Source organism: Scyliorhinus torazame, chromosome 9 (assembly GCF_047496885.1).
Source record: "Scyliorhinus torazame isolate Kashiwa2021f chromosome 9, sScyTor2.1, whole genome shotgun sequence".
Classification (NCBI taxonomy): Eukaryota; Metazoa; Chordata; class Chondrichthyes; order Carcharhiniformes; family Scyliorhinidae; genus Scyliorhinus; species Scyliorhinus torazame.
Window position 1 is genome coordinate 141,137,241 of NC_092715.1, and position 23,188 is coordinate 141,160,428.

Below are 23,188 nucleotides of genomic sequence, written 5' to 3' on the forward strand. Positions count from 1 at the left end.
CTCCATTGCCCCCAGATCTTCAAGGTCGCCACCACCACTGGGTTTGTGGTGTACCTTTTCGTGGAGAATGGTAGCGGCGCCGTCGCCAGCGCTTTTAGGCTCGTTCCCTTACAGGACGCCATCTCCAGCCTTTTCCACGCCGCACCTTCTTCTTCCCTCATCCACTTACAGACCATTGACACATTGGCGGCCCAATAGTAGTCACTCAGACTCGGCAGTGCCAATCCCCCTCTGTCCCTACTGCGCTGCAGGAACCCCCTCTTTACCCTCGGGGTCTTTCCCGCCCACACAAAGCTCATAATGCTCCTGTCTATTTTTTTGAAGAAGGCCTTTGTAATCAGGATGGGGAGGCACTGAATCACGAAAAGAAACCTTGGGAGGACCACCATTTTACCCGCCTGTACTCTGCCCGCCAATGACAGGGGCACCATATCCCACCTCTTAAAGTCCTCCTCCGTCTGCTCTACCAATCGCGTCAGGTTAAGTTTATGTAGGGTTCCCCAGTTCCTGGCCACCTGAATCCCCAGGTATCGAAAATTCCTTGCTACTCTCCTCAGCGGCAGAGCGTCTATCCCCCTGCCCTGTTCCCCGGGGTGCATCACAAAAAGTTAGCTCTTTCCCATATTTAATTTGTATCCCGAGAACTCTCCAAGCTCCCTGAGTATCTGCATTACCTCTGGCATCCCCTCTACCGGGTCCGCCACATATAGCAGCAAATCGTCTGCATATAATGACACTCGATGTTCCTCTCCCCCTCTAAACACCCCCTCCACTTCTTAGAGTCCCTCAGCGCTATGGCCAAGGGTTCAATTGCCAACGCGAACAGTAACGGGGACAGGTTGCACCCTTGTCTTGTACCCCTATGTAGTCGAAAGTATCCCGATCTTTGCCTGTTTGTAACGACGCTTGCCACCGGGGCCGCGTACAAGAGTCTAACCCATCTAATGAACCCCTCCCCGAACCCAAATCTCTTCAGCACCTCTCACAAATAGTCCTACTCCACCCTATCGAATGCCTTCTCTGCATCCATCGCCACCACTATCTCTGCCTCCCCCTCCGGTGGGGGCATCATCATCACCCCCAGCAACCTTCGTACATTGGCATTCAATTGTCTCCCCTTAACAAACCCTGTCTGGTCGTCATGTACCACCCCTGGGACACAATCCTCTATCCTTGTCGCCATCACTTTGGCCAGCAGTTTGGCGTCTACGTTTAGGAGGGAGATGGGCCTGCATGACCCGCACTGCAGCGGGTCTTTGTCTCGTTTCAGGATTAGCGATATCGTCACCTCCGACATTGTAGGGGGTAATGTCCCCCTTTCCTTAGCCTCATTAAAGGTTCTCGCCAAAAGCGGGACCAACAGGTCCATATACTTCCTATAAAATTCCACCGGGAACCCATCTGGTCCCTGGGCCTTCCCTGCTTGCATGTTCCCAATTCCTTTGATCACCTCATCCACCTCCTGCCCCTCCACCCTCAGGAACTCTAGCTGGTCCAAAAAGTGTGTCATTCCCTCTTTCCCCTCCAGGGGTTGGGACTTGTACAGCCTCTCATGGAATGTCTTGAACACCTTGTTCACTTTCCCTGCTCTCTGCTCCATCTTTCCCATTTCGTCCCTAACTCCTCCGATCTCTCTCGCCGCCCCCTTTTCCGAAGTTGTTGGGCCAGCAGCCGGCTCGCCTTTTCCCCATATTCATTCTGTATCCCCTGTGCCTTCCTCCACTGTGTCTCTGCCTTTCCCATGGTCAGCAGGTCAAACTCCGTCTGTAATCTTCGTCTTTCCCTGTATAGCCCTTCGTCTGGGGCCTCCGCATACTTCCTATCCACCCTCAAAATTTCCCCTATTAATCTCTCTCTTTCTTTACCCTCTTGTTTCCCCTTGTGGGCTCTGATGGAAATCAGCTCTCCTCTAACCACCGCCTTCAGCGCTTCCCATACTACTCCCACCTGGACCTCCCCATCGTCATTGACCTCCAGGTATCTTTCGATACATCCCCTCACCCTTCCGCAGACCCCCTCGTCTGCCAGTCTAATCGCCAGAGTGGGCGCTGGTCCCTTTCCTCTCCTAGTTCCAGCTCCACCCAATGTGGGGCGTGATCTGAAACGGCTATGGCCGAGTACTCCGTTCCTGCCACTTTCGGGATCAGTGCCCTTCCCAAAACAAAAAAGTCTATCCGGGAATATACCTTGTGGACGTGGGAGAAAAAGGAAAACTCTTTACCCATCGGTCTGGCGAATCTCCACGGATCTACTCCCCCCATTTGCTCCATGAATCCCTTAAGCACCGTGGCCGCTGCCGGCCTTCTCCCGGTCCTGGATCTGGACCGGTCCAGCCCTGGGTCAAGCACTGTGTTAAAGTCTCTTTCCCCCCCCCCCCCCCCCCCGCCATTAACAAGTTTCCCACCTCCAGGTCCGGGATACATCCCAGCATTCGCTTCATGAATCCCGCGTCATCCAAGTTCGGGGCATATACGTTCACCAGCACAACCGCCTCACCCTGCAATCTGCCACTGACCATCACATACCTGCCCCCACTATCCACACCACTATGGTCTTAGCCTCGAACGATACACGTTTCCCCACCAGTATTGCCACCCCTCTGTTTTTCACGCCCAACCCTGAGTGGAATACCTGTCCCACCCATCCTTTCCTTAGTCTAACCTGATCCGCCAACTTCAGGTGCGTCTCCTGGAGCATAACTACGTCCGCCTTCAGTCTCTTCAAGTGCGCAAACACCCTTGCCCTCTTACTCGGCCCATTTAAACCTCTCACATTCCACGTGATCAGCCGGGTTGGGGGGCCATTTACCCCCCCCCCCCTCGTCGACTAGCCATCCCCTTTTTTAAACCATCTCCTCACCCAGGTCTCACGCACCCGTCTGTCCCCCAGACGGCGCCCTCCCGTCCCGACCACCTCGTCTCGTATCAGCTGCCCCTTACTCTCAGCAGCAGCAACCCAGTTAATCCCCCCCCCCCCCCCCAAGATCCCCCTCTAGCTTGATTACTCCCCCCATATTGCCTCCGGAAGTCAGCTAACTCTGGCTGACCTCGGCTTCCCCCGTTCATCCTTTGACCTCCCTGCGTGTGAGGCTCCCTTCCTTCCTGCGCCCTTTTTCCCGCCATAGTTTCCATAGCGCGGGAAAATATCTGCGCCTTCCTCTCGGCCCCGCCCCTAATGGCGCAGTTCCCTCATTCCCCTTCCCTGTCCCCTTTTCCACCGGCGCCCACATTTCTTCATGTCCCCCACATCGGGGGGAGAAAAATTCCCCGTCCAACATTATTATACATTAGCCCTCCCCTCTCCCCACTTTACATTTCTATGCCACCACCTCGCTACCTGTCTCCGGGCACCAATTTCTCAAGTCTAGTCCAATTTCTCTTCTGAATGAATGTCCATGCCTCCTCCGCCGTCTCGAAGTAGTGGTGTTTGCCCTGATGTGTGACCCACAATCTCGCCGGCTGCAGCATCCCAAATTTGACTTTCTTCCTATGGAGCACCGCCTTGGCCCGGTTGAAACTCGCCCTCCTACTCGCCACCTCCGCACTCCAGTCTTGATACACACTTATCACCACGTTCTCCCACTTGCTACTCCGTGTCTTCTTAGCCCAGCTCAGGACCATCTCCCTGTCCCTGTAGCGATGGAACTTCACCACTATTGCTCTCGGTGTTTCCCCTGCCTTTGGTCTTCTCACGAGGACCCGGTACGCTCCCTCCACTTCCAGGGGGCCGTTGGGGCCTCAGCTCCCATTAGAGTATGGAGCATCGTACTCACATACGCCCCAGCATCAGCTCCCTCTGTTCCTTCGGGGAGACCTAAAATCCGTAGGTTCTTCCTCCTCAAGCTGTTCTCCAGGGCTTCCAGCATTTCTATGCACCTCTTGTGTAGTGCCTCGTGCGTCTCCGTTTTTACCACCAGGCCCTGTATCTCGTCTTCGTTCTCGGCTGCCTTTGCCTTCACTCCACAAAGCTCCATCGCCTGGACCTTTTGTGTTTCCTTTAGTCCCTCGATTGGCAGTAACATCGGCGCCAGCAACTCTTTCTTGAGCTCCTCCACACATCGTCGGAGGAACTCCTGCTGTTCCGGGCCCCATACCATCTGGGCTCCCTCGGCCGCCATCTTGTTTCTCCCTTCTCTTCTCTGCCGCTGCTCCAAAGGATCCTCCGCAATCTGGCCACTACTGTCGCTCCTTTCCATCCACACCCGGGGGGACTCCTTCCTTTGTCACCTCACACTGGGTTTGGCCGCAAAAAATTTCCGTTGGGGCTCCCAATAAGAGCCCAAAAGTCCGTTGAAACGGGAGGTGCCGAAACGTGCGGCTTAGCTGGTCATCGCCGCAACCGGAAGTCGCTAATGGTTAATTTAATTGACCACTGCACCCCTCCCTGGGTTAGGAAGAGGGAACGTAACTGGTGTTCCCTCCAAGGGTGCTGTTGGACCTGAGTGTCTGCATGAACACCCGAGCAAGGAGAGGAGTGGGCTTGGTTGTGATACCTTCTGCAATGGAATAACTTGGCAACACTCACATCTGAACAATTGATTGGGCAAGATACTTCACAGAATTTAGTACACAGGAGACAGTACTCTGAGACATGGACAAGACTTGCAACCTTAAAAGGCCACAAACAACTAATCTCTCCCTGAGCACAAAGCCACAATGCACCTTTTAAGCATTAGTATTACATTAAAACTCCTTTAGCAGAACACATTTGGTGCACTCCAGCAAGGAGTCAACATCTTCCTGGGGAGGTAATTATGGCAGTTGGATTAGCTGAGCATGAGTGATCAGATTTCATCAGTCCAGTTGAAAACTGATCCATTGGTTAGGTTCAAAAATTAATATTATTATTGGTTGGCACGGTAGCACAGTGGTTGGCACTATTGCTTCACAGCGCTTGGGTCACTGTCTGTGCGGAGTCTGCACATTCTCCCCATGTCTGCGTGGGTTTCCTCCAGGTGCTCCGGTTTCCTCCCACAAGTCCCGAAAGACGTGCTGTTGGGTAATTTGGACATTATGAATTCTCCCTCTATGTACCCGAATGTGCCGACTAGGGCATTTTCACAGTAACTTCATTGCAGTGTTAATGTAAGCCTACTAGAACAGTACAGCACAGTACAGGCCCTTCGGCTCGCGACATTGTGCCGACCATTTATCCCAATCGATGATCAACCTAACCTGCACCCCTTCAATTTACTGCTGTCCATGTGCCTGTCCCAAGAGTCGTTTAAATGTCCCTAATGATTGACTCCACCACCTCTGCTGGCAGTGCATTCCACGCACTCACCACTCTGTGTAAAGACCTACCCCTGACAACTCCCCTATAACTTCCTCCAATCACCTTAAAACTATGTCCCCTCGTGACAGCCATCTCCACCCTGGGGAAAAGCCTCTGGCTATCCACTCTATCCATGCCTCTCATCATCTTTTACACCTCTATTATGTCACCTCTCTTCCCTCTTCGCTCCGGTGAGAAAAGCCCTAGCGTCCTCAACCTTTCTTCTCCAGTCCAGGCAGCATCCGGGTAAATCTCTATGCCTCTCCAAAGCATCCGCATCGTTCCTATAAGGCGATCAGAACTGGACACAATATTCCAAGTGTGATCTAACCAGGGTTTTATAAAGCTGCAGCAAAACCTCGTGGCTCTTTAAACTCAATCCCCCTGCTAATGAAAGCCAACACACCATACGCCTTATTAACAACCCTATCAACCTGGGTGGCAACTTTGAGGGAGCTATGTACGTGACCCCAAGATCCCTCTGTTCCTCCACACTTCCAAGAATCCTGCCTTTAACCCTGTATTCAGCATTCAAATTCGACCTTCCAAAATGATTCACTTCACATTTATCTAGGTTGAACTCCATCTGCCACTTCTCAGCCCAGCTCTGCATCCTGTCAATGTCCTGTTGTAACTGCAGCAGCCCTCAACACTGTCTACAACTCCACAAACCTTTGTGTCATCGGCAAATTTAATAATCCACCCTTCCACTTCCTCATCCAAGTCATTTATAAAAAACACAAAGAGCAGCGGGCCCAGAACAGATCACTGCGGGACACCACTCGTCACCAACCTCAAAGCGGAATATTTTCCATCCACTACCACTCGCTGTCTTCTTTCGGCCAGCCAATTCTGTATCCTGACAGCTAAATTTCCCTGTATCCCATGCCCCCTGACTTTCTGAATGAGCCTACCATGGGGAACCTTATTAAATGCTTTACTGAAATCCATATACACCACATCCACTGCCCGACCTTCAGCAATGTGTCTCGTCACATCCTCAAAGAATTCAACGAGACGTGTGAGGCAGGACCTGCCCATCACAAAGCCATCCTGACTATCTTTAATCAAACTATGTTTTTCTAAATAATCATAAATCCTATCTCTCAGAATCCTTTCCAGTATTTTGCTCACCACAGACGTAAGACTGATTGGTCTGTAATTCCCAGGAATTTCCCTATTCCCCTTCTTGAACAAGGGAACAACATTCGGCTCCCTCCAATCATCAGGTACTCCTCCAATGGAGAGTGAGGACGCAAAGACCATCGCCAACGGCACAGCAATCTCCTCCCTCGCTTCCTGTAGTAACCTTGAGTATATCCCGTTTGGCCCAGGGGACTTATCTATCCTGATGCTTTTCAAAATTTCCAGCACATCCTCCTTCTTAATATCAACCTGTTCGAGTCTGTTAACCTGGTTCAGGCTGTTCTCTCTCGTGAATACTGAAGCAATATATTTATTTAGGGCCACCTCTACCTCCTCAGACTCTAGGCACAGGTTCCCTCCACTATTCCTGATCGGCCCTACTCTCACTATGATCATCTTATTTTGCACGTAAGTGTAGAATGCCTTGGGGGTTTTCCCTAATCCTTCCCGCCAAGGTTTTTTCATGCCCCCGTCTTGCTTTCCTATGTTCATTTTTGAGTTCCTTACTGGCTACCTTGTAACCCTCTAGAGCCGTGCCAGATTCTTGCTCCCTCAACCTTAGGTAAGCTTCCTTCTTCCTCTTGACCAGAAGCTCCACTTTTCTTGTCATCCAAGGCTCCTTCACCTTGCCATTCCTTCCTTGTCTTAGTGGCATGAAACTATCCAGCACTCACAGCAAGTGCTCCTTAAACAACCCCCACATTACAGTTGTGCATTTCCCTCCGAACAACTGTTCCCATTTTTTGCTCTTCAGCTCCTGTCTAATAGCAGTATAATTCCCCTCCCCTAATTAAATATCTTCCCTTTCTGTCTGTTCCTATCCCCCTCCATGACTATGGTAAAGGTCAAGGAGTTGTGGTCACTGTCACCGAAATGCTCTCCCACTGAGACATCTGACATCTTGCCTGGTTCGTTGCCAAGCACCAAATCCAATATGGCCTTCTCCCTAATCAGCCTATCTACATATTGAGTCAGGAATCCTTCCTGGACACACCTGACATCTGCTCCATCCAAACCATTTGCACTAAGGAGGTTCCAGTCAATATTAGGGAAGTTGAAGTCACCCATGACAACAACTCTGTTACTTCTGTGCCTTTCCAAGATCTGTTGCCCAATCTGTCCCTCCATCTCTCTGCTGCTATGGGGGGTCTACAGAAAACTCCCAATGAAGTGACTGGTCCTTTCTTGTTTCTGACTTCCACCCATACTGACTCAGTAGACAAACCCTTCCCGACTACCTCCTTTTCTGTTGCTGTGATGCACTAATTAACAGTGCCACTCCCCCTCTTCTTTTACCTCCCTCCCTATTCTTCTTAAAACATCTAAACCCTGGAATCTCTAACAACCTGTGAAATCCATGTCTCCATAATGGCCACAACATCGTAGTTCCAAGTTCTGATCCATGCTCTATGTTCATCTCCCTTATTCATGTGCAGATCCCACCTTCCCCAGAAGGTATCCAAATGATCTACTTAGCTACGTGTTCAGCTGCACTCGCTCTCTGTTCCTTGCCTCACTTGCACGTAGCACCTGTAGCGATCCAGAGATTACTACTCTGCTCGTCCTGCTCTTTAGCTTCCAACCTAACTCCCTAAAATCACTTTTTAGATCCTCAACCATTTTCTTAGCTATGTCGTTGGTGCCTATGTGCACCATGACTTCTGGTTGCTCCCCCTCCCCCTTAAGAATCCAGTAGACTCGATCCGAGCCATCCCTGACCTTGGCACCTGGGAAGCAACATATCTTGCGGGAGTCTCGTTCACGACCACAGAATCTCCTATCAATTCCCCTCACCATTGAGTCTCCTATTTTTCTATTCTCCCTTCTGAGCCACAGAGCCAAGCTCAGTGCCAGAGACCTGGCTGCTATGGCCTTCCCCAGGTAAGTCTCTCTTTTCCCCCCGCCCCCCACAAACCATATCCAAAACGCTATGCTTGTTTTGAAGGGGAACTTGTGACAACAAAGATTACTATTATGTTGTTATGCTGATTTGAGCTCTAACTTAATACTTGAATTTACATAAAGGATATCCGCAAACGTTACTAATTGGGAGTGGCACGATGGCACAGTGGTTTGCACAGCTGCCTCAGCTCCAGGGTCTCTGGTTCAGTTCCAGCCTTGGGTGACTTGTCTGTGTGGAGTTTGCACTTTCTCCCCGTGTCTGCGTAGGTTTCCTGCGGGTGTTCCGGTTTCCTCCCACAGTCCAAAGATGTGCAGGTTAGGTAGATTGGTCATGCTAAATTGCCCCTCGTGTCCAAACAATTAGGTGGGGTTACTGGGTAATGGGGACAGGGTGGCGGCGTGGGCTTAAGTAGGATGCTCTTTCCAAGGGTCAGTGCAAACTCGATGGGCAGAATGGCCTCCTTCTGCACTATAAATTCTATGATAAATTTTCAAAGTCCCATTTGTGAGTTGACAAATGCACAAAATGCGAAAATTGCCAATGAAGAGTTTAAATTTATTTTATTTTATTTTGAGGGTGCCCTTTGACAAAGATGATGTTTTTGCAAATAGAGCTCCTAAGGTCTTACACAATTGAATTGTGAATGGGTTATATTTATAATTGTATTTTCTGCTTGCTGATTTGTGGCGTCGCACATAGTAAACTGGAGAGACTGAACAAATAGATATGCAGAAGACATTGATATATGGTCCAGGTCATATGGCTTCCATTATTGCAAGTAGCTTTAGAGCATTGAGTCAACTACCATAAAGTAAGGTCCTCAACCTGCTTAAGGTATTCCAATTTCCTGATGCGTTTTTGTTTTGAAGAATGGATGGTCAAAGTCCAATTGGGAAATCTGCTTTGTATTAAGATGGGTGACATCTCCCAATTTATAGTATTTGTGGTGTTCTGCACGAGGACTAATAATTAAAATATGCATTGTGGCTTGGTGCTCAGGGAGAGATTAATTGTTTCTGTGACCGTTTAAGGTTGCAGGTCTTGTCTATGCCTTGAAAGTGAGAATGTCCAGGAGGATAACGAGGGATTAGAAACACATGTCACAGGAGATGAAAAAAAAGATGTTACATAAAAACGTGCAAATGTCTGAGAGAGATGCACAGGTAAAAATAAGAATCTAAGTCTAACCGGAGAGGAAGGGATGATGAATTAGTGGTGGTTAAGGAAAGACGTACTTGCAGAAAGAAAGGGGATTTTTCTGCGTGAGCACAGATGTGTCCTTCAGTATCTTTCTTCTACTCAGGATGGCAGTCGCAGAAGAACACCTGGTGGAGTTTATTTGCAATTATTGAAGAATACACCAAGCATCACCCAAGACCAGCTAAAGGTTAGAGTTCAAGCATTTTTTTGAATAAAGAATTTAACCTTCAGTAAGGGCACTATTTTTGGTTAAAATATACTCTATATTGGTATTGATAGAATTAATTATATAAGCAGGAGGGCGGCAAGTGGCACAATTGTTAGCACTGGGACTGCGGCGCTGAGGACCCGGGTTTGAATCCAGGTTCTGGGTCACTGTCCGTGTGGAGTTTGCACATTCTCCCCATGTCTGCGTGGGTTTCACCCCCACAACCCAAAGGTTTGCAGGTTAGGTGGATTGACCACGTTAATTACCCCTTAAATCGGAGAAAAATAATTATGTACTCTTTATAAAAAATTTTTTAAAAAAATATTATATAAGCAGGTACGTAATTCATTGATGAGCTTTACAGTTTCTTTCCTCTAAAGTAGTGATTCGGATAAGCAAAATAGAAGGACGGTATTCTGACTTAAAATAGCAGCAAAAAATCCTTGAATAATGACTTTAAATAATTTTTTTTAAAACTAGTCAAAGATGTTACAGGGTAAATTGGCTGGAATGTGGGAGTTTGTGGACAGTGAGACTGTCTGGAACAAACATGCCTGTAGAAGATGCTTCCATCCTGGATCTTTCCAGCTTGAAAATCATTTGAGCTGGAGTGCGAAGTGGAGACACACTGACGGGGAGGAATTTCTGGACAGATTTGTCTGGAATGCAGTCTTTCTCAAAGGAAAAGAAGCGTTCAGGAAAGGGAAAGTGTGATTGTTCGGCAGCTGGGTGTCAGGAATTGCAGAGAAGTTGAGATGGAGGTCCGGCAGACACTGGTTCTGTATAACATCTAATAGTTTAACACCTAATAGTGGAAGGGAGGTGGAGGAATGAAAATGCAGGCAAGTTAGGGAATCGGGGGAAATTTCCACACCCCTAATGGGACAGAAGAGTTAGGTAACTGGAATGGATTTCCTACAATGTGTAACAGGACTCGTTTTTTATAACCTGATATGTAAAAAGCCTAAGGAAGGTTGGGATTGGATTCAGTAATCAAGAATGAGCCAGAGCATATGAGAAAGTACAGAATGTCCATTCACCTAACAAGCACGTCTTTTGGGACTTGTGGGAGGTAACATGAGCACCCGGAGGAAACCCATGCGGATACTGGAAGCAGGCGCAGACTCCGCATAGACAGTGACCCAAGCCGAGAATCGAACCCGGGTCCCTTTAAGATGGTAGAGAAGAACATGGGTATGACAAAAACCAGGTTAATAGATTGGAGAAAAGCTGATTTTGAAGGGCTGAGCAAAGAACTTGGGGAAACAAAATGAGTAGCAAGATTAGAAAACAACAGTGTAAATTATCAATCAGAAACATTTAACATGGTTTTCAACAGAGTGCAGGAAAAATATATTCCGTTGAAAGGAAACCAGTGCGTTTCCACAGATGAATAAAGACATTGGGGAACAATTGAGGGTTAGGAAAGAGGTATAAATTAATTACATATGTAGCAGAGGCATGCAAGATATGAGAGAAGATAAAGGGATCAGGACAGAAGTCAAAAAAATGTAGTCACCAATAGAGGTGGGCAGGCACTCACAACATGTTTTTTTTCAGCCAGCAAAGTAGTATTCAATCTCCAGGGTGAGCGTTGTGCGGGGCTGAATTCCAGCAACAGATCAACATATTGTGGGGCGTGGTTAGAAATGCCAATTGCTGAGTACTCAGCCGCCACTACCGAAGAAAGGCGAGCCCTATCTAAAATGAAAAAATAAATGCAGGGGACATGCATGGTGGACATGGAAAAAAGGAAAAATCCCTGTCGTTCGGGTGCAATAAGCACCAGGAATCTACCCCTCCATCTGAGCCATAAAAGAAGACAAAGCCCTGGCCATTCCTGACTGGACAAGAGATTTTAGGTTTAGAATGGTTCAATTTAGGGTCTCATTCACAGTTCTGGTCGCCTCCTAAAATAAGCGGCTCTGAGTCGAGGATGGGGATGGAAACTAACACTTATGAAATTCATATCATCACAGTTAGGGGTATAAATGTTGATCAGAATTACTGGGTTGTTTGACAGGGAGCCATAAACAACAACATAGCGACCATTGGGGTCAGCCATAATCTGAATAGAGGAGAAGGGGCTGGCTTAGCTCACTGGGCTAAATCGCTGGCTTTAAAAGCAGACCAAGGCAGGCCAGCAGCACGGTTCAATTCCCGTACCAGCCTCCCTGAACAGGCGCCGGAATGTGGCGACTACGGGCTTTTCACAGTAACTTCATTGAAGCCTACTTGTGACAATAAGCGATTTTCATTTCATTTTTCATTTCAACTAGACTATTTTTATTAATTAAAATCGCCGTACCCCTGGCCCTGCCATTGAAACGGGAATGAAAAACTTGCCCAACCCAGTGCGAAGCCTGGCCTCATCCTTGACAACGCAAATATATCACAGTTTAAGCTCCTAAGATGAGCAAATGCTTTTGACTGTTCTACAAGGTCAGAAAAGGCTGTTCAACCCCTAACGTTCCAAGTAACCAGATGGTTTGGCGGTCTCACACCACCCCTCAAACCGAAGTCAGCAATTCCCAAAGCGAGGTATTATACAAAGGGCATGGCTAAGATCAAGCAAAAAGACCCACCTACGGTAGCCAACGAGTCAAGTTACATGACTCGATGTAACACTAACTAACACTAAGCAAACTTACACTTGAACCCACCCCACCCCACCCCAAAAACGGCATCACATTTGAGTATAACCACACCCAAAAGCAAATGGAATGATTGCTACGAACTTATCCCAAAGTCTACGATTAACAAAACAAAACTTAACATACACTCCCAAGGTCATTTTAAAAACTATTGCTATGAGCTGCAGAAAACTCTCATGCCACTCTTATTCACTACTGCACCCTGTTAGCAGGGAGACTCCCAACTTCAGAGTAAAAGCTTATTTGTCTTGCAATGCCATGCAAGTGACTAAAAGACTCACCAGATGACAAAAAAAAGAAAAAGGGAACAATAGATTAATGCAATAAACAAACAGCAGAACTCTCTCAAATATAACTAAAGGCCTTGTGCAACCGAACAACGAACCTGAAAAGAAATAAGATACAAATTGCCCAACACAGAGCCAAAGAACAGCCCACAACTTGTACTTTTGGACAAAGGTCTCTGCAGCACCTGGTGAGTCAGAAAAGTGGTCCTTTCCATGGAGCGTTACTCGAAGGAGAGCTGGATAGATCATCCCGAATTTGACTCAATCTTGTACAGGACGGATTTCACCCCATTAAAAGCAGCTTTTTTATTGGCTAAATCCACAATCGTGTCCTGGTACAGACTAATGGAGTGGCCGTCCCACTTATCCTAATGCTCCCCTGTCCATCGAAGAACTAACTCCTTCTCTTTGAAACTATGAAATATTGTGATCACCACACGCTGCGGATCTCCAGTGCGAGGCTTGGGTCGAAGTGAGTGATGGGCCAGTCTAATTCTGGGGAGGATGCAAGTACACCCTCACCCGCCATCATGTGAAACCGTTCCCAGAAATATTCAGCAGGGGTGCGGCCCTCGATCCCATCTGGTAACCCCACAACAAGCACATTTTGCCTCCTGGATCTGTTCTCCAGATCGATCATTTTTTTTTTTTTAATTTAGAGTGGCCAATTTTTTTTCCAATTAAGGGGCAATTTAGTGTGGCCAATTCACCTACCCTGCACATCTTTTGGGTACACCGACACGGGAGAATGTGCAAACTCCACACGGCCAGGGATCCAGGTCCTCGGTGCTTAGCACTGCGGCACCATGCCGCCCTAGATCATTCATCTTAGTTGTTGACGTTTTTTTAACTTGGACCACTGAAGCAAGGTTGGACTCCGGGAGATGATCCTCTCACTATGATCTGACAATGCAGCCTCCATGGCCTTAATTGTGGCTCCGTGAGCCTCAACAGTCTTACTGGTGGTTTGAAGAACTAAATGAATGGGGGCCAAGGTCTTTTTCATTGATCGTTTAAGATCCATCCACAGGTTTTGTTGGTGTGTATCGAGCTCGACCACCAAAATCTTGGTGACAGCTACGTCTGACAGCTTCGGCTGTTGGTGGAGTGGTTGAAGAAGCCGCTGACTCTGCCATCTTACCTCCAGTAGATCTCGTGAGATGCGTCAGGGTCAGTCGATGATTTTTGGATTAATTATTTTCTGGCTCTGCCTTCTTTGGGCACCTCCACGATGAGAGACCTATGCATGGCCAAATTTCAGTAGTTTCTGAGACTTAAAGACCTGTGCCGCCAGGAAAAAAGGGTAAAAAGTTCAGTTTTCCATCTTCCCTTCAGGTCGCGCCGTGCCATTGGGAGTCCCAGAAGTCAAAAAACAACTGGAAGGCAAAGCGGAACTATCAAATTAAATGATCAAAAAACATAAAACAGAATAGTAAAGTTTTTCGCACACATCAATTAAATGATAAGAATAAGGCAGTTAAGGGATCATCAGGCTAATGCCGCAGGTGATGATAGAGAGTTGGCAGAAGGAGTAAATAGCTATTTTGTTTCAATATTTGCCAGGGAGATAAAATTGGTGAGATGGGGCAGCACGGTGGTGCAGTGGTTAGCACTTCTGGCTCACGGCGCCGCGGACCCAGGTTCAATCCCGGCCCTAGGTCACTGTCTGTGTGGAGTTTGCACATTTTCCCCGTGTTTGCGTGGGTTTCGCCCCCACAACCCAAAGATGTGCCAGGGTAGGTGGATTGGCCACACTAGAAATTGCCCCTTAATTGGAAAAAATGAATTTGGTACTCTAAATTTAAAAATAAAATAAAAAGTTGGTGAGATGAGTAATGGAATAAGTGCATTTAAGCATTTTTAGAAAGTGGGATATGTTGAATAAAATAATCAAACATATAAAACCTGTGGTCCAAATAGATTGAATCCACACATTTGAAAATAATCTGGCAAAGACCGATCAGAACTATTATTCTCCACATTTTAATTTTTTAGTAACAAGTGCAATGTGGGAGGACCCGTGCATAGCAAATGTAATTCTCATATTTAAAAACCAAACATGCCTAGGCACCGAAAGACTGTCTTAACATTGTGAAATACTGTGGATGCTGGAAATCTGAAATGAAAACAGAAAATACTGGAAGTACTCAGCAGGTCTAGCAGCATCTGTGGAGGGAGAAACGGCTAACATTTTGGGTTGTTGACCTTGCATCAAAATTGCTCAACATTGTTTAAGAAAATGAGTGGAAGTTCTATTAAAGGAGAAAATAGAAGAACATTTAGAAAAGAAAAAATGATCCCATCAGTTATTTAAAACATGCTCAAACCATTTTGATTCGCAGCAGGGGTTTGGAGACCAGGGTAAGGAAATTAAATCTTTTGAATACCGACTGACCTCTAGGTTCCAAAAGGTTATACCTGTAATAATTTTCGCATTTGCATCAACATGTCGCTTAGCACAGGTGTAAGACATCTGTTGTGAGCAGATGCTTCGCTATTGGAAGTTTTAATTCATTCATTTGAGGATTTCCTGTGAATGTTACAAAGCAAACTAAGGTTTTTCTTACATATATTTACCAGTATCCCCAAATGTATGACTATTAGAAATCCTGCTTGCTTAATTTGTCTTGGTCTTTAATGAACTACAGTGAAGAAAGATAAAATAACTTTATTTATTGCCTAAAATCTGTGTAATTGAAAAAAGTGTCATTGAATATTGTAGCCAGGGTTTGTTGCTGTTTTAAAGGCTCCAGAACCTTACTGGTGCAGAGCTGTTTGCGCTGATGGGTAACATTTCTGCATATAAGTATTTTCATCAGCTTATATTAGCATAATTTTACGGAGCCACTAATGAACACCGTCATTTCCAAACATCCTGATTGTAAAACACAATTACATTTTTGTGTTTTGAAAACTTTAAAAGCTCAATTTAATTTTTAATAACACCTGCTTCAAGAAATGGCACTGTGGCTTCTTTCAAACTCATAATTTGCCAAGAATTACTTTCATTTGAATGCCCATCTACCAACATGTAATCATTTTCAGGCAGTACGGTAGCACAAGTGGCAAGCACTGTGGCTTCACAGCGCCAGGGTCCCAGGTTCGATTCCCTGCTGGGTCACTGTCTGTGTGGAGTCTGCAAGTTCTCCCGTGTCCGTGTGGATTTCCTCCCACAGTCCAAAGACCTGCAGGTTAGGTGGATTGGCCATGATAAATTGCCCTTAGTGGCCAAAATGTTTAGGAGGGGTTATTGGGTTACGGGGATAGGGTGGAAGTGAGGGCTTAAGTGGGTCGGTGCAGACTCGATGGGCCGAATGTCCTCCTTCTGCACTGAATGTTCTATGTTCTATTGCAGACAGTGACTTTCAACACTAGTATATCTTTTATTGTTCTGTGTTTTGGGTAAAATAAATATTGTATGACTTATTAAAGGATGGATTTCACAAGGGAAAATCTTACTCTACTAGTCTTATTGAATTTTTGGAGATGCTAACAGAGACGGTGATCATGTAGTTGAAGTAATTTATCTAGATTTTCACAAGGCCATTGGTAAGATTCCCCATTATAGACTAATGAAGAAAGGTACAAAGATGGAGTCAGTAAGTGGCAGGTTGGATTGTTGGCCAGCTTCAAGAAAAAGCAGAGTGTGGGGGTAGAGAGACATTATCCAGAGTGGCAGAAGGTGGGAAGTAGTGTCCCACAAGGGTCTGTTCTGGGGCGAAAGATGTTCACAACAGTTTGGATATTGGAGTTGTAAGTACCGTTTTTAAATTTGTGGATTGCACCAAATTGATGAGAAAATCAAGACTCGTGAAAAATTGCAACAAATTACTGGGGCACATTAATGAACATGCAGAATGAGCAAATAATTGGCAAATTAAGTTCATGGATAATGTAGTACATTTTGACAGGAAGAACATGGAGGTCACTTATTCGTTGGAAGATGAGAGTTGAGGTAGGGTAGAGGAACATGGAGATCTTGAGGCAAATAAGCTATCCTTTAAATGGTTGTTAGTAAGGCTATAAATACAATAAATTTAACTTTATTTCTAGAGGAATAGAATTGAAAAATAAGGAAGTTATGCTAAACGTGTATCAAACCTTGGTTAGACCACATGGAATATTGCCTGCAGTTCTGGCAGAGTAGAGGCACTGGAAGGAGTGCAGAGAAGATTTACAAGGATGATAACCAGAAATTAGTGGCTATAAATATTAGGAAAGAATGGACAGACTGTGTCTCTTGAAAAAATGAAGGCTGAGTGGTGGCCTAATAGAGGGCTTTAACATTACGGAAGTATTTGATAGTGGATACAGAGAGAATGTTTCCACTTGTGGGAAATAGCAGAACTAGAGACCATCAATGTGAGAGAGTTACCAAGAAATCTTAAGAAGCAATTTATGAAAAACATCTTTACCCAAGAGTGGTGTGAATGTGGAATACTCTACCACAGGCAGTGGTTGAAGCGAATAGTATTGATACATTTAATCTGGACAAGCATATGAGGGAGAAGGGAATGGGTGGTTACAATGGTAGATTTAGATGAGCAAAGATGAGAAGAGGTTCAAGTGCCAGCATGGACAGTTTGGGATGAATGGTGTGTTTATGCCATATTTCCTATGTACAAAGAAAAGTAGAGCACAGAAACAGGCCCTTCAGCCCTCCAAGCCTGTGCCGATCATGCTGTCTGTCTAACCTAAAACCGTCTACACTTCAGGGGTCTGTACTCCTCTGTTTCCACCCTATTCATGTATTTGTCAAGATACCCCTTAAACGTCACTATTCTAGCTGCTTCCACCACATCGGGCAGTGAGTTCCAAGCACCCATTACCCTCTGTTTAAAAAAAGACTTCCCTCGCACATCTCCTCTAAACTTTGCCCCTCGCACCGTAACCTTATGTCCCCTAGTAATTCACTCTTCAGCCCTGGGACAAAGCTTCTGACTGTCCACTCTGTCCATGTCCCTCATAATTTTGTCGACTTCTCTCGGGTCGCTCCTCCACCTCCATCCTTCCAGTGAGAACAAACCGAGTTTATCCAACCTTTCATCATAGCTTTCATCATAACCTTTCACTCCATATCAGGCAACGCCCTGGTAGACCTCTCCTGTATTCTCTCCAAAGCCTCCACATCCTTCTGGTAGTGTGGCGACCTGAATTGAACATTATATTCCAAGTGTAACTAAGGTTTCTTACAGCTGCAGCATGACTTGCCAGTTTTTATACTCAATGCCCTGGCCGATGAAGGCAAGCATGCCGTAAGCCTTCTTGACTACCTTCGTCATTTGTGTTGCCACTTCCAGTGGCCTGTGGACCTGTGCACCCAGATCCATTTGACTGTCAATACTCTGAAGGGTTCTGCCATTTACTGTACATTTCCCATGTGTATTAGCCTTTCCAAAATGCATTCCCTCATTTGTCCGGATTAAACTCCATATGCCATCTCTCCGCCCAAGTCTCCAACCGATGTATATCCTCTGACAGTCCTCATCGCTATTTGCAATTCCACCAACCTTTGTGTCGTCTGCAAACTTACTAATCAGACTAGTTACAAACAGCAAGGTCCCAGCACTGAACCCTGTGGAACACCACTAGTAACCGCCCTCCATTCAGAAAAGCACCCTTCCACTGCAACCCTCTGTCTTTTATGACCGAGCCAGTTCTGTATCCATTTTGCCAGCTCACCTCTGATCCCATGTGACTTCACCTTCCGTACCAGTTTGCCATAAGGGACCTTGTCAAAGGCCTTACGAAGGTCCATGTGGACAACATCCACTGCCCTACCTTCATCAATCATCTTCATCATTTCCTCTCTCACTCGATCAATTTAGTGAGACACAACCTCCTCTTCACAAAACCAAGTTGTCTCTCACTAATACGCCCACTGTTCCAAATGAGTATATACTGTCTCGAAGAATCCTCTCCAATAATTTCCACTAACACTGACATGAGGCTCACCGGCCTGTAATTTCCTGGATTATCTTTGCTACCCTTCTTAAACAAAGAAACAACATTAACTATTCCCCAGTCCTCTGGAACCTCACCTGTAGCCAGTGAGGATACAAAAATTTCTGTCAAGGTCCCAGCAATTTCCTCCCTTGCCTCCCTCAGTCCGTCTGCACTGTAAATTCTATGATCTATGCTATGGTAACGCCCAATACCTTTTTGATCTCTCTGTGATCCAGACTATCTATACATCTTTTCCCAGACTCCTCATCAACCAAGTCTGATGCAAAGTATTAATTTAGTACCTCGCCCATTTCCTCTGGTTCCATGCATAGATTCCCTCCCCTGTCCTTGAGTGGTCCAACCCTTTCCCTGGCCACCTTGCTCTTTATATACACCCTTGGGTGTATAAAAACCCTTGGGTTTTTCCTTAATCCTGTTTGCCAATGATTTTTCGTGACCCCTTTAGCCCTCCTGACTCAACTGCTTAAGTTCCTTCCTGCTTTCCTTCTATTCCTCTGGGCTTCATTTGTTTCTAGCCTTCTAGCCCTTACAAATGCTTCCTTTTTCTTTTGGACTAGGCTCACATTATTGCAGGTTAACCAAGGTTCCCATACTTATCCTTCTTCCTCACAGGAACATGCCGATCCTGAATTCCTATCAACCGACATTTGAAAGCCTCCCACATGCCAAACGCTGATTTACCCTCAAACGTCTACCCCTAATCTCGATTCTTCAGTTCCTGCCTAATATTGTTGTAGCCTTCCCCCAATTTAGCACCTTCACCTGAGGACTATTATCTTTATCCAACAGTACCTTAAACCTTACTAATCCTGAGTGATGTGTTGTCACAGCTACACTTGCTGCTCATGCTTTCATATGTGGAATGGCTTCTTGGATAAGGCCACTAGAGGGCCTCTTAAACCACAGCCACATTATGCCATTTTTGTTCTCCCTAACTCTATTCTCCTCGAGCTACTTTATCTGCCTTTGTCCTGCTATGTATTCCTCTGTTAAGTTGTTGGTTAAGCTCTCATAATGGTGTCAAAATGTATGATCAACCAATATTTATTCTTGTAGGTAAAATACTAAAGTATCTGAGTCATCTCTTTGCTTCCAACCAACAGGAAATCTTTTATGATGAAAATCAGAGAGAATATAATTGCAAAAAGGCAGCAAAAAAAAGGAGACGACATATCATTGGGAAAAAGATGAAACAGGCTATTAAGGAGCTGAACCTGCAGGTGGATGATGATGCTTCACGGGAGACTTTTGCTAGTGACACAAATGATGCTTTGGCTTCTGTTGAGGATACAGAAGAAGTTCATATGGAGAAGCCAGCATTAGATCCAGAAGATGCAATTGAACTTGATAACAGTAATGATCTGGAAACCTTTTGAAAAGCTTGCCAAATTAAAACACTGAAATATTATAAAACAAATGTAATGAATATCCCTCTGTTGATCTTATTGACATTTCTAGTTGAAAATTCTGAATTACAAACATCCCTCCGTTTCATTTAATACTATTTTTGGGTTCTTGTATTGTGGTGTTAGTTAACTTGCAAACTCATGTTTTCCCTTTTTAATAAAACAACATAAATTACCAGTTAACTTTGTTATGCTCATATAGCAGCATTGCTGAGAATACAGAGTAACGTTATGCATTCATATCTGCAAACTAAAATTAAAATGTTCCATTCTGCATGTAAATATTACTAGTTCGCAAATCATAGCTCGGCACCAATTCAGTAAATTTTTTTATTTAAATGCAAATTCCATTACAGTTTATTTGATTCATTTCAGCATATGATTCTGATTTTAGCTACATTCAAAATTGATGAATGGTAGTGGGTGAATGGATTTTATGGGGTTCAATGCTTTGGAGGAGCATTGGCAGGTGGGTAGGTAAAGCCATTAAAATGGGCAATAGCAAATTGGATTTTATAAATGATTATGTTGTCTGAAAGCACAGGGGTAACTAACATATACATGCCAATTGTTAGTTTGTAGTCTGACTATGGTGCACAATTGGTATCCATTATAAAATAAAAGCAAAATATTGTACAGTATAGATTTACCAAAATAAGTTCAGTGGAGGAGTGAGATATTGGAATTATTTCTACCAGAGTAGACAAGGCTATGGGGTAGTTTGAGATATTTTAAAATAAAATTGAGGAGTTTGGTCAGGTAAGTTTGTTTGTTTTTTTTTTTTTATAAATGGATTGGTTTTCTGACATTCAATGAGAGTTTCATAGTCGTCATTATTGAGAGTAAGCTTTCAATTCCAGATTTATTAATGTTATTAATTGCAGTTAAATTCCATTAACTAACCTAGTGATATTTGAACCAGTGTACCCAGAACATTCGCCTGGATGTCTTAAATTGCTAATCTGATGACATTCCCACTATGTCTCCAATTCATTAATTTAGAGTTTCTACTGAGGGAGAATAAAGAGTGTGAGTTAGTGCAAGCATTGAATACTTGAGGCAGAGATTATTGCTTTTAAGGGAATAAATATTTCAATCAGACTGGAAGATTTGCTTTGGATTGTTCTAGGTTGGCAAAACAAGAAGTCAAATGACATGTAATTTCTTTTCCCCAGATTGAGAAATTGATACATTAATGTGAGGGGGATGTTGGGTATGTTATCTCTTCTGGGACTATGAACCTGAAGGCTGTTGCAGTTTGTGAACTCAACCCTGACAAGAGCAGCAGATACCTGGGAATCCCACCACCTGAAGATTCCCCTCCAAGTCACTCACCACCCTGACTTGGAAATATAACGCCGCTCCTTCACTGTAGCTGGGTCAACATCCTGGAATTTTGTCTGACAGCACAGTGGGTGTACCTACACCTTGCAGCGGTTCAAGAAGGCAACTCGCCACCATCTTCTGAAAGGCAACTAGGAATGGGTAATAAATGCTGGCCTAATCAGTGCCGCCACATCTCGTAAAAATGAATTTAGAAAAAGCTTGGTTTTTACAAACATTTTATTAATGCATTTATGGTTTTATAACAAAAGATACAAATGTAAACATAGTTCAGTGCGTAGCCTAACTCCTCCCTATTCCTTCCCCCTATTGAATCTGCTGACAGTTTAGTTTTCTCCGAAGAAGTCGATAAAAGGCTGCCAGCCCAAATGAACCCTAACGTTGATTCTCTTGGGGCGAACTTAATTTTCTCAAGTCTGAGAAACCCAGCCATGTCGCTATCCCATACCCCTGATTTCGGGGGCTTTGACTCCACGCTACTAATATCTGTTTCCGGGCTACCAAGGAGGCAAAGGCCAAAACGTCAGCCCCTCTCGCCCCCTGGACTCCCGGGTCTTCTGACACTCCAAAAATCGCCACTTCTGGACTCGCGCCACCCTTGTTTTTAGTACCGTTGGCATGACATCCGCAAATCCCTGCCAGAATCCCTTAAACTTCAGACGTGTCAAAACATTTGGACATGGTTCGCGGGCACTCCTGCACACCTTATGCACCTGTCCTCCACCCCAAAAAACCTGCTCATCCGAGCCACCGTCATGTGTGCCCGGTGAACCACCTTGAATTATATCCGGCAGATGAGGATGTGTTGACTGCTCAGAGCATCCTCCCACAGGCCCGCCTCAAACTCCTTATCTAGCTCATCCCATTTAAGTTTTATCTCACCTATCTGGGTTTCTTCCCACTCCATAAGTTCTTTATAGATTTCCGATACCTTCCCCTCCCCACCCCCATTCTTTTTTTTTTATAAAATATTTTATTGAAAATTTTTGGTCAACCAACACAGTACATTGTGCATTCTTTACATAATATTATAACACAAATAACAATGACCTATTTTATAAACGGAAAATGAATAAATAATAAATAACAAAAATGAAACCAAACCCTAATTGGCAACTGCCTTATCACAAGTAACACTCTCCAAAAATATAATTTAACAGTCCAATATATAATTATCTGTAGCAACGACCTATACATATTATACAGTATATATTAACAACCCTGAGAGTCCTTCTGGTTCCTCCTCCCCCCCCCCCCCCCCCCCCCCCCCCCCCCGATCCTGGGCTGCTGCTGCTGCCTTCTTTTTTCCATTCCATCACTCTTTCTGCGAGGTATTCGACGAACGGTTGCCACCGCCTGGTGAACCCTTGAGCCGACCCCCTTAGAACGAACTTAATCCGCTCTAGCTTTATAAACCCTGCCATGTCATTTATCCAGGTCTCCACCGCCGGGGGCTTGGCTTCTTTCCACATTAACAATATCCTGCGCCGGGCTACTAGGGACGCAAAGGCCAAAACATCGGCCTCTCTCGCCTCCTGCACTCCCGGCTCTTGTGCGACCCCAAATATAGCCAACCCCCAGCTTGGTTCGACCCGGACCCCCACTACTTTTGAAAGCACTTTTGTCACCCCCATCCAAAACCCCTGTAGTGCCGGGCATAACCAAAACATATGGGTATGATTCGCTGGGCTTCTCGAGCACCTCGCACACTTATCCTCCACCCCCAAAAAATTTACTGAGCCGTGCTCCAGTCATATGCGCCCTGTGTAATACCTTAAACTGAATCAGGCTTAGCCTGG

At 45.3% G+C, this 23,188-nt stretch overlaps 1 protein-coding gene across 2 annotated transcripts in view; it reads left to right on the forward strand.

Moving 5' to 3' along the window:
• phax (phosphorylated adaptor for RNA export) overlaps positions 1-20,390 on the forward strand; it is a 47,408-nt gene extending 27,018 nt beyond the window's left edge. The window contains exons 4-5 of one of the 2 annotated variants that reach the window (XM_072516569.1): positions 9,627-9,710; positions 19,743-20,390. In XM_072516569.1, the coding sequence (XP_072372670.1) occupies positions 9,627-9,710; positions 19,743-20,015 (357 nt within the window). In that variant the 3' untranslated portion in view covers positions 20,016-20,390. The remainder of the gene's footprint in view (positions 1-9,626; positions 9,711-19,742) is intronic. The other variant, XM_072516570.1, reaches the window with a different exon arrangement.
• The last annotated feature ends 2,798 nt before the right edge of the window (positions 20,391-23,188 follow it).